The sequence below is a fragment of the Leptidea sinapis genome, chromosome 22 (genome assembly GCF_905404315.1).
Source record: "Leptidea sinapis chromosome 22, ilLepSina1.1, whole genome shotgun sequence".
Classification (NCBI taxonomy): Eukaryota; Metazoa; Arthropoda; class Insecta; order Lepidoptera; family Pieridae; genus Leptidea; species Leptidea sinapis.
Genome location: NC_066286.1, coordinates 4,004,423 through 4,016,677, shown reverse-complemented (window position 1 = coordinate 4,016,677; position 12,255 = coordinate 4,004,423). Strand labels below are relative to the sequence as shown.

Here is a 12,255-nt window from a genome sequence, read left to right as displayed (position 1 = left end):
CGGAATGGATTACCTTGCTGGTTTCCAGAAAGCGTTGAGCCATTTATAGCTGTCGCTGACAAAAAATGTTGTTCTTTCTTTCGTTGTTTATTTTCTCTTTCCTACTAAATAATCTTATTGATTCACAATTCTTATCTATTCATATCCCAACTAAACCTTGCTGTGCCCAAAAATCAAGTGAGAGCTTGTAAGCGATTTAATCCGTTTATTTGTAAGTAATCAGGGTCCAATGTAGGTTTAATCTTCCTTGAATATTTTGTTCAGAGTACAAACATCAGAGAATATATCAGATATCATGATCTACTTGACATATTATTTGATAGCAATTTTCCCAATTTTATAAATACTATCTAATTATCAAGTAATTGCCGTACTCAAATATAATGATCATTGGAACTCCATAACGAAATTCAGTAAGGGTGCGATCTGAGGCAGACTTTCTGTCTGTAATCAAATTGCAATTCGCTTACGTTCATTGTTGTATTGCTTAATTTATTGAGTCGATACATATTTAGACAAAGTATTAGAAATTATACTTCAGATTTACTAAAAATCAAAATAAATAAAAAAAAAAAACTTAACAAAAAATTGATATAATATGCACAAAAAAGTAAAAAAATTCAATCTAAGTAATTAATCTAATTCTACTTACAATTATTGTTATTTTTTGAGTCGATGTCAGCCAAAATAGGTTTGTAACTATAACACCTACATAGTTGTGGTGCGATGCGCTTGTTTCGCACGCTCAACGGTCAAGGGGAGAGGCGAGGAGGGGCCGCGGCGAGAGGACACCGATTCCAAAAATAACAATAATTGCAACTAGAATTAGATTGTATAAAAATACGCAATATTTTTTTTACTTTTAAATTCACTTCAAAAATAAAACCCCACAACGTCTATCACCATAGATAACAAAGAGTTCCGAAGTTATCCCTCGCATTTCCTCCCCTAAAAGTTGTCATGTCCAACTTACCCAAATTTCAGTTGACTATCATCAGTAATTTTGGCTTTGCATTGACAGTGAGTCAAGAAAAACGATTAATAAGTATAGATCGCTTTTAGTTAAGTTGTGAGTAGAAACCTAATATAGTCTATGCTCTACATGTTATTCATATTCAAATGCACTGCCAAACTCATTGAAAAAACGGTCACGAACTTAAAACCATTCTAAATTGGAAATACATTAACGAGGAAGTTACGTCCAAATAAATTCAAGCTGACTTGAATTAAATTTATGAGGAAAAAGGAACGTGGAAGTAAACAATTGGAAGCCTGTGAATAGTCTATAATTTATGGATCTTGATAGATACTTCATTTGTTGTGTTTGTGATGGATACATTATTACTTCGGGATGAACACGATGGGTTCTTGTTTCAACTTTAAGGCCACTGACCTGTATAAATACCACTGGACAGGCTGTTCCATATGTTTGAAAGCATTTTTTTGTGCCAATTTGAAGCGGCACTCGCGAACGTCCAGAGTACTAGTTTTGACGTATAATATAAATGGCTGCGAGAGAAGCGTACAATACTCTGAAGTATTTTTGCATTTTGAATTAATTTCGGTCGTTTTCCGTGTTATATAAACTTCAGGAATCAAAGTAATAAAGTACACATTTTTAGTAAATAGTTTTCCTTTTTTTTTATGGAATAGGAGGACAAACGAGCGTACGGGTCACCTGTTGTTAAGTGATCACCGCCGCCCACAATCTCTTGCAACACCAGAGGAATCACAGGAGCGTTGCCGGCCGGTTAAGGAAGGTGTACGCGCTTTTTTTGAAGGTACCCATGTCGTATCGTCCCGGAAACACCGCACAAGGAAGTTCATTCCACAGCTTTGTAGTACGTGGAAGAAAGCTCCTCGTAAACCGCACTGTGGAGGACCGCCACACATCCAGATGGTGGGGATGCTATCCTAACTTGTGGCGTGTCGTGCGAAGGTGGAATTCGGCGGGAGGAATCAGGTTAAACAGGTCTTCGGAACACTCTCCGTGATAAATGCGGTAGAAGACACACAATGAAGCGACGTCTCTACGCAACGCCAAGTGATCCAGCCGTTCACAGAGCACTGGGTCCCCGACAATTCGAGCTGCTCTGCGTTGCACGCGGTCAAATGGATCGAGCTGATACTGGGGTGCGCCAGACCAGAGATGACAGCAATACTCCATGTGTGGCCGGATCTGCGCTTTGTACAGCGCTAGAATGTGCGCCGGCTTGAAGTATTGCATCGATATCCTTTATATATCCTTTTAATATCCTTTCGATGTTTGTTTAGCTGCGGTTGTCATTACTGGTTTTAGTACCGCAGCCTCTCGCTAAATGGCCAACAGCGCCAAAATGGCGAATATCAAACAGGCACAAAAGCACTTTGACAACCGCCAGTCCAGTGGTATGTAGTAGAGGTCAGTGTTTATGGCTCAGTAGATTATAGGCCTATATTGTCTGTGTCGTGCAAACAGTTCGGTCAACCACCTGACGTGACCGGGCGCGGGGTTTCGTATTTATCATACAATAACGTGATTGGTCAGGTCACATATAGCGTATGCCATAAAATTAACCTCCACCAAAGAGTTTGTGCGAATCAAAAACATTTTAGCTATGTAAACTGGATACGTATAAAATCGGATTACTCCAAGTTTTTATATTTTTTACCCATATTTTCTGAGTTTTACCCAACAATTTTTGTACCATTTTGTAATCCTGATTAATAGCACCAACTTATGATGGCTATTGCCAAGGCACTCCATTTTTTTTCAGCAGGCTCTGTCAAAATCGAGAATCTTATATTTAGTTATTTCTAAGAAAATTTGGGGCAATTGTATTATTATTTTTTATTGTGATTAAAGATATTTTTCTGGGGGTTATGGTGACATGTTTGAAATGGACAAATATAACCAAAATTAACGACAAAATATTGTTAAAAAATGGAGAAAATCTGCTTTTTTGTTTATTGCCCATAATTTCTAAAGAACGTGGGATGGATTTTTTGAATTAAATAATGGCTTTTGTTCACAGTCTTCGTGATACCACAAAGATGGGTGATGGCAATAATGGGGTTCCTGGCAGTGGCCAACGCGTACACTATGAGGGTATGTCTGAACATAGCCATAACGCAGATGGTGAGGAGGCATGCTTCATCATCTGCCTACGAGGAGGGTTCCTGTCCTGGTGATGTGGATGAAGGCCTGACAGATACCGTGGTTAGTAAAATTATACATTTTCTTTTACATATTTTTTAAATTATAATTGTTTGCAAATGTGAAAATTTGAGTATTATTTTAACAACTTTCTGCGAGATAAATCGAAATTGCTGTACTGGCCACATACATGCGAGCAGCGGCCGGCAATTTGTATGAAAATTCATATTATATGTCGTGGTTTAGCGGCCAAATAAATACACAGCAATTTACTCTGAAACAGGGAAACCAAGGAGGTAAATTATTATTGGTTCTATAAATTTCGAACTGGCTGGGGAATGGAAAGCTGTTTATTAAAAAAAAACAGTTTCAAAAATTATCATCATTGAAATTGAAAAGTATTTCTGCATGAAAAATTTAGTTCAAGTGAAGACAATAAGTGTGATGAACCTTACTTTAACGCCAATTGTAGTTCAAGAGGCGGCAAGAGCCGTTTAATTTTATTTTTTTTGGGATTAATTGAGAATGGAATACATTAACCTTGACCACAACTAGGAATGAATGTGTTAGATTTACACGTTCGTCCATCTTTGCTGGCCGCTGCAGTAATGTACTTATATATTATACACCTATTAATCATGAGAACGCTAATGTACATAATATTATATTTTTTTAGTTTTATCATTCTATTCTATACATTTTACCACTTTGGAAGTGTCTCTCACGGAAACTATTCAGTTTAGAAAAAATTATATAAGAATCCTCAATACCACTTTTGATGACATATCCACACGTATGGGTTTAATGAAAAAAAAGAGTTCAGTTCTAAGTATGGGGAAAATCTCAAATTTATTGTTTTTTTCTTCTATTATTGTGTGAAAATCTCAATGCGCTTCACATCTTCTTACCAAGTTTCAACAGTTTAATTCTAATAGTTTCGGAAAAAAGTGGCAGTAACATACGGATGGGCAGACCGACAGACATAAGGAACGGATCTATAAGGGTTCCGTTTTTTGCCATTTGGCTACGGAACCCTAAAAATTCCTTTTCTAGCTTGCTATATCTCCGTTATAGATGGTCTTCTCTCCCGCAGGCTTTGTTCGTCTATACGCAAGTAGTATATAGTAAGTCTGTTGTTAAATCATAAACAACACTTCGTTTTGAGAGACATAAATGGACGCAAGCTTGACGTAAATAACTCTCGCGGTGTTATTAACGCTCATTGAATATTCGCGATATTATGAAGTTGAAAGTGTCCAACGCTTGGCCATGACCGAAGCTGTGACCAACATCGACGTAAAAACTCGCGAGACAAGAGACGCAATCTTCATTATTCGTGCCAAACCGGGCTGTTGGCCGCGTTCAAACTCTCACCACTGTAACCTTATTCGAGATAATTGAATACACTTAGCTGTCTACTAATATGGAAGTAATCGGATTAGCTAAACTACTTACATGTCTACCAAAGTATTATTAATTATTATTTAAATATACAAATGTTTTTTGCATCCTACTACCCGTGGGGGCAGATTTGTTTTTCGCTGGATGATCCAGATGCCGCTGCTGACGCTATTGCTGATGTAGTACTGTAAGGTATGGAGGTATGGAGAAACTCATTAGGAGTGCTATCAGGCTTGGGTTCATGCGGTGGTATCTAAGGATGTCAATTCCAGCGAACATAAAAAGCACAACAATCATGTCTCCAGGATCCTTAAAGGAAGTATTGCTGACGCGAAATCGAAGCACATTGGCAGAATTGGCTAGAGACTTGCACGCCTGTTCCGCCACTGCAGTGGGACGACGACTCGCTGGCCCATGACGCGAAAGACGGAAAATTCCGGCATGGCGCCGTGCTTAAGGCGCTCTTTAGCTTGGACATTCATAAATTGAGCGGGCACGATGGCATTCCCTCGATAGTTGCGGACATTTGCTCCGGAGCTGGCACCGGTCCTTACCCGTCTTTTCCGGCTCTCCTACTCATCAGGCGTTGTCCCAAAATTATGAAAGTCGGCTTTATTGCACCTGATCCCTAAGAAAGGTGTACGCTCGGCTCAGTCCAACTACCGCGCCATTGCCATTACTTCCATTTTCACCAAAATAATGGAGTCGATTATCAACTGCCAGCTCATGGGATACCTAGAGGAGCATCTGGATATAGTAAGGAGATTAAAACGAATTAAACCAATTGAGTTAGTGTAGTGCTAGTGAATTACTGTAAAACAGTATAAAAATTGTCATGATATTATAAAAGACACATGAACAAAGTGACTTCCCCTTAATAGAGACATTAATAAAAGTGTTAATGGACACATTCTTACTTTAGTCCATCTAGCAGTTTTAGTTAAAATAGAATAACTTATTATGCAATATTACAATAATCATATTATTATGTTCCCTAAGGAAAAAACAAATTGCCGTGAAAGAGCAACATAGTATGTATAGATTTATGTTCTAACAGATAATGAACATAACAGTTGCAACGCCTAATAAAATTGAAATTTACAGGAAATAACCGGTTACGACTGGAGCGAAGAAACTCAAGGCATTATTCTAAGTTCTTTCTACTATGGGTACATTGTTACACATTTGCCCGGAGGAATGCTGGCTGAGAGATTTGGGGGCAAATATTCACTGGGTTTCGGCGTTCTAAGTACCGCACTGTTCACTCTGCTAACTCCGTGGGCTGTCAGCGTGGGAGGTGCAACTGGCCTAATTATTCTGCGAGTTTTAGAAGGACTTGGGGAGGTGAGTCTTTGGTTTTTTAAAGTTAAAAAACCTTAGAGAGTACGCATACCTGCTTCTCAGTATCAATATGATATAAAAAAACATATTGAGATAAGTCACATCTGTTGCAAGGAGGTTTCTTTATTTATGAAAATAAGGGACGAGATGAGCAGCACGTTCAGCTGATGGTAATTGATACGCCATACCTATGGCAATGCAGTGCCGCTCAGGTTTTTTGAAAAACCGAAAAATTCGGAGCGGCACTAGAATTGCGCTCGTCATCTTCAGACATAAGATGTTAAGTCTCATTTGCCCAGTAATTTCTTAGCGTAGGGTACCCCAGCGGCGCCTTCTTTTGTCATGACGCAGTAAAGTGCAGGTTTTATTGTGTTTCGGTTGGAAGGGCACCATAGCTAGTGAAATCACTAGGCTTACTCGATACTTAGCATCTTGCCAGGGGCAACGCATTGTAATGTGCAACAGTGCAGTGTGCCTTCTTTACTTAAGGCCATCGTCTCATTACTTTTTCTCTGTGCAGGGCGTAAAACTGATAAAACTTTTCTTCAGGGTAAAGCCCAAGCCAACCGCACTTACTTCAGCTCAGTAACTATCTCTGATTTTTTATTTTTATTCAAAATAGGATTTAAAACCACTTATTGAATGTCAAAAACTACCACCCATTCGAAATAGTATGCCTGTCTCTCAGACCTGAGAAGAACGAGCGCAAGAAACTCAGCGCGTTTTTTTTAATTTCGTTACAATGTAATTGTTGAATTGATTGTTTCTACCTGTATGTTGCCTTTCAATTTATGTTTTAAGTGTTTTTTTATGAAAGTAAGGGACGAGACGAGCAGGACGTTCATCGATACGCCCTACCCATTACAATGCAGTGCTGCTCAGGATTCTTGAAAAACCCAAAAATTTTGAGCGGCACTACAATTGCGCTCGTCACCTTGAAACATAAGATGCTAAGTTTCATTTGCCCAGTAATTTCACTAGCTACGGCGCCCTTCAGACCGAAACATAGCCGGCTTCCTGCGCAAAGGAGCCTCTCACTGGTAACCCTCACTTCTGGGATGAATTACACAAATAAAACTGAAAACAAAATTTTATGAACGATGCGCGACTCGAACCGGAGTTCTCTCACGAGAGGAGATATTTGACATATTGTCATAAAAAAAACCTTCACAAGAGATTGTCAAGAAATAATTATTTTATTTGTTTCAGGGCACGACTTTTCCCGCGCTAAACGCAATGCTGGCTCGATGGGCTCCCATATCTGAGCGAGGACGCATGGGATCATTGGTGTTCGGGGGAGCACAAATAGGGAACATTGCCGGGACCTACCTCTCGGGCTTAGTCATCAAAGAAACTGGAGATTGGCATTCAGTGTTTTATCTGTTCGGCAGTATTGGCATTCTGTGGTTCATTTTCTGGGTAAATATTGAGTTACAGTTTCATTTTATTAGAAACCACATTAAAATATATGTCAGACTTTTTAAAAAGGCAATCGAAACTAGGACTTGGAAACGTAACAAATGATGCTTCAATAGATCTTCTATATAATTATATATACTCGTATGTGAGTTTGCGGCTCAATCCCGCCTAAACCACTCATCGTTTCGTTAAGAAACTACCACCACTCGATGCGAAATTTATCCTAGATGGTTTATGGTTATTCTTTTTATTATATTTGTATGAAGATGAATAAAATTTAATGTATTTCCTTTTAAAATTCGCCCAGAGAAGCGAGCGGGAACGGCTAGTATTAATATATTATATATTTCTCTAATACTTTTTAGAGATTTTTGAAAAGATTTAATGAAAATTACTTATTGCACTAAAAATAAAGTTACTCCTGAGTAGAAGAGTTTCCATATAACCTAAGGAGAATTTGTCTACAACTTCACAACGTATAACTAACGTACTATAGAATATATACAGACATATCTATCTATCTATATATATAAAAATGAATTGCTGTTCGTTAGTCTCGCTAAAACTCGAGAACGGCTGGACCAATTTGGCCAATTAGGTTAGGTCTTGAATTATTTGTGGAAGTCCAGGGAAGGTTTAAAAGGTGAATAAATAGGAAAATGCTGCTAAATTAAATAAAAACAACAAATTTGTTTTTCCTTTGATGTGTCCATACATAATTTCTATGAGAGAATTTATTGACGCACGGTTTGACAGTTCTGCTGTGAAACAATTTCATTACGACAGCATGTTTAACGAAGTAATTTTTGATGTTATGATATATTATTGAGAAATTCATATAAAAACATTATTTTATTTATTATATACAGAACAACGTGTGTCGGTTCAGCTAGTATGCAATACATGTTTATGTGAGTGTTTATATAGATATATATCTACCTAATATACATTTATGCTGTTAGATATAAACGCAAAAGAGGAGAAAAGAAAAACTTAGTATTTAACAACTACGGTAATAATAATATAATAGTAAACAAGTGAGCTAATTGCTTATTATACACGAGGGTGAGGGTTGCAGCCCGAGCCGCAGGCAAGGGCGTAAATCAGCCGAGTGTCTAGTGAGCAAGTTTCTCACGAGTTTCATACGCACTTTTCAACACACTTGCGAGGAAAAAACAAACATGTACTGAATAAATCTTTCAAATTATTGAAAATGGCGGGCAAGTTTTTTTTTCACGCGCCAAATGAATAGTGACATAATTACATACAGCCCACTTCAACATTATAATTTTTGTGATAATCTGCATATATTTTACAACAAATATTGTAAATTAAAAATAATTTGATAGTAATCTCTAAATGTTTTTTCGTCTTAATTAGGGATACATTTTTTTATTCCAAAAATGTAAATGGATTTTCAGCGGCATTAAACCTCTTTATTGTTACAAAAAAAAACTATTACCCGGTTAAATTGAAAATGCTGTTTACTCTCATATAATTTGCAGTAAGGTACTAACTCAACTTTGTAGGGATAATTCTATTTATCAAAGTATTATCTAATAATTATTATGTATCAAAAATGCTTTATAATACTTTATACTTTTAGGCACTCCTTTGTTACAATGACCCAGAATCCCACCCATATATTTCGGACAATGAGAAGAAATATCTCGAAGAAGCTCTCGGAAGACACGGTAACAGTCAGCCTTCAGCTATTCCCTGGAAAGGAATTTTCATGTCAGTGCCTTTATGGGCCCTGGTTTGTGCTCAGGTATGTTTTAATTTGTAGTAACTATTACTAAATAGCGAAGTAAACTCCATGATTAGTGCCACTCGTAGACTGACAGACTGGTTTATGAGTATTATGCTCCTATGAATACTCTACAACTAGAGGTATTATCATCATTTCAACCGGAAGACGTCCACTGCTGGACAAAAGATCGGTCCTGCGCTGCCCTCATCCAACCTACTCCGGCGATCTTGACCAGATCATCAGTCCATCTTGTGGTCACGATGTCAAGGACTTTACTGCCCAACGGCCACCTGTCCGCCGATCTAAGTGCCCTGCCCACTGCCACTTCAGTTTCGCAATCATTTGGGCTATGTCGGTGAATCAATTTGTGTATTCGATCTCGCTGGGACACTCCGAGCATAGCCTAAATATAAAACCATAAACTAGAGGTATATTAAACAAATATTTGGGAAAGAGTGAAGGTAAATGACTTTTTGCTATATTGATCATCTTTATGCCAAGATCAAATTTAAATTTAAATATTTACGATATCATCCCCACCATCTGGATGTGTGGCGGTCCTCCACAGTGCGGTTTTCAAGGAGCTTTATTCCTCGTACCACGAAGCTGTGGAATGAGCTTCCTTGTGCGGTGTTTCCGGGACGATACGACATGGGTACCTTCAAGAAAAGCGCGTACACCTTCCTTAAAGGCCGGCAACGCTCTTGTGATTCCTCTGGTGTTGCAGGAGAGTGTGGGCGGCGGTGATCACTTAACACCAGGTGACCCGTACGCTCGTTTGTCCTCCTATTCCATAAAAAAAAAAACAAAGAACAAAGAACGAAACCAACATAAAAGATATGTTTTTCAGCCTTTTGTAAACATTTCCTAAGAGCTGCTTCCTTTAGAATTGTTTTTGATGTCAGATAAATCACTATTGAACCTATAACCCGTTTTTCATTTGGTAGACAGCTTTAACCCACAGTTCTTTAATTAAAAGCAAGTTACTGACCGGTATTGATCATCTATCAGCCATCCAACCGTGAAAACGACTAAATAAATCAGGCCTCTTTGTGTACATTCCATTTGTACCAGTTTCCTTGAATAATACAATAACATCGACAAATATTTTACGAAGTATATACGTTTTAGATTGGGCACGACTATGGATACTTCACAATGGTGACCGATCTCCCTAAGTACATGACTGGCGTATTGAAGTTCGATATCCATAGAACGGGGACATTGGCTGCATTGCCTTACGCTGTAATGTGGATCAGCTCTATTGCATTTGGGTGGATTTGTGATAAAGTAGTGAAGAGGAAATGGCTTACAGTCACTAACGCTAGAAAGACCTTCACTACTATTGGTAAGTACGTAACACTGGCATTACCGACCTTATAACGCTTTCACTAATGAAACTTCAAAATGAGTTTAATTAAACTCAGTTTTACGTTAACGAGTTCAAAGACCAGTCTTGATCTCGATTAAACACAAAGCGATTTCACCAATACGTTTTGAGCGTGTTGACGAATGAGTTTACATGTCATTAACAATAGAATGTATCAAATCCCTGTCAAAAATGTCATCGATAAGTATGAACGAAAAAAAACGCGATTAAATATCAGCCTAGCGAAACTTGACGGCTAAAAAACGGAGATAGCCGAAATCCGCTACGTTTTAAGCAACTGTTCGCTTTCAAACTTAGCCGGATTATACTTTGCCGCCAATCGCCATACTGTAATTACTACTATTTCAAACTTATGTCAAATGTGCAGTACATTTCATACTAAACTAAATTAAGATTTTTACTTAGGCAGTTCTGCCTCTTATTACGTAGTATTTACATCCTCTAAAATTCGGCAGTCAGCATTTAAACGCGTTTATTTTTATATTTTTATAACTGAGTTTACTTTGTAATGGTGAAATCTGTAAACTCGTTTACTGGCGTAAGCTTAGTTCAAAGTGTTCTATTCACGTTTTACTTCAATTTTGAATTCGGTGTTTACACGTTCAGATACCACATTAGCAACACAGACCTTAAATCCACAGAAGACAGTAGCGATTATTTGCAATATGATATTGTGATAGTTCCCTGACCAATGAGCATTCAGTACCCCGCGCCCGCTAACCTCAGTTGGTTGAGTGATTGTTTACATTGTGAATATATATGTCGGAGCGGGGCCGTTCGTGCGAGCTAACACCTAAATAATTAACTCTAAAATGAAATAGACCAATTTGGTATGCTTCTAAGAATAAATTTCAAATAACACAATGACTAATATTCGAATCGAGCAGAGTAATAACCTAACTCGTCAACGGTTGCAGCTGAAGTGTGTCGACGATTATTTTTTTCGAGAGTAGGAGTTACGTATTATGTCGGACTCGAGTGTTCGCGTAAGCGGACACCCCATACCGACTAAAATCTCCTCTATGCTGTTGGCCCTGAAGGCTTTTACAGCGACATAGGACATGGGCCGTGGAAGCCGCAAAGACTACGAGACTTGAACCTCGGACCAGCTGTGTACTTGTGGGGTGTCGACGATAGGGAGACGTCGCCTTTTATAGACGTCTTCACCCTGTCCACCTGTCAGGTTAATCAACATAGTTCCTCAGGCGAAGGATAGATGGCGTTAGTGTGCATTAACGCTTCGACATACAGATATACAGAGTCTACTGGACTATAAGATCGATAACAGTCGTACAATCATGCTATCTCAGAGGGGTGCATCGAGATTGTATTGCCGCTCAGATTTTTTTGTTTTTCAAAAATCCTGAGCGGCACTGCATTGTAATAGGCAGGGTGTATCAATTACCATCAGCTGAACGTCCTCCTCGTCTCGTTCCTTATCGTCATAAAAAAGGCGATGGCTTGAAATGAAGAACTCTCTTGCCTTACTTTTGGACGCCCATTTGGCCTTCTCTTTCAAGTGACCACGGAGCTGGGCGTCGTTTGATAAATCGAAACCAACCCAATACAGACTGGCAGTTAGCGTGATCTCAAACATGCTGTAGCATAGATGGACGTAAGGTCTATTCATCCAATTCGGGTCGGATTTGCCCCGGGGGTAACGTGCTTATTTATTTATTTAATAAGCACAACCACATTACACATATTATCCTTACCAACTAGTTTTATATATTACAGGGTATTGTGTCTGATATGTATAACAATTACGGTGTACATAACTTTGCCAAATAACTATGAAATACTAATAATACTAAA

At 38.4% G+C, this 12,255-nt stretch overlaps 1 protein-coding gene across 1 annotated transcript in view; it reads left to right on the top strand.

The window, feature by feature from the left end:
- The window catches only part of LOC126970947 (putative inorganic phosphate cotransporter), a 41,502-nt gene that overhangs the window by 20,013 nt on the left and 9,234 nt on the right, over positions 1-12,255 (top strand). The window contains exons 2-6 of the mRNA XM_050817091.1: positions 3,015-3,199; positions 5,642-5,881; positions 7,088-7,297; positions 8,904-9,068; positions 10,182-10,398. Coding sequence (XP_050673048.1) covers positions 3,015-3,199; positions 5,642-5,881; positions 7,088-7,297; positions 8,904-9,068; positions 10,182-10,398 — 1,017 coding nt within the window. The remainder of the gene's footprint in view (positions 1-3,014; positions 3,200-5,641; positions 5,882-7,087; positions 7,298-8,903; positions 9,069-10,181; positions 10,399-12,255) is intronic.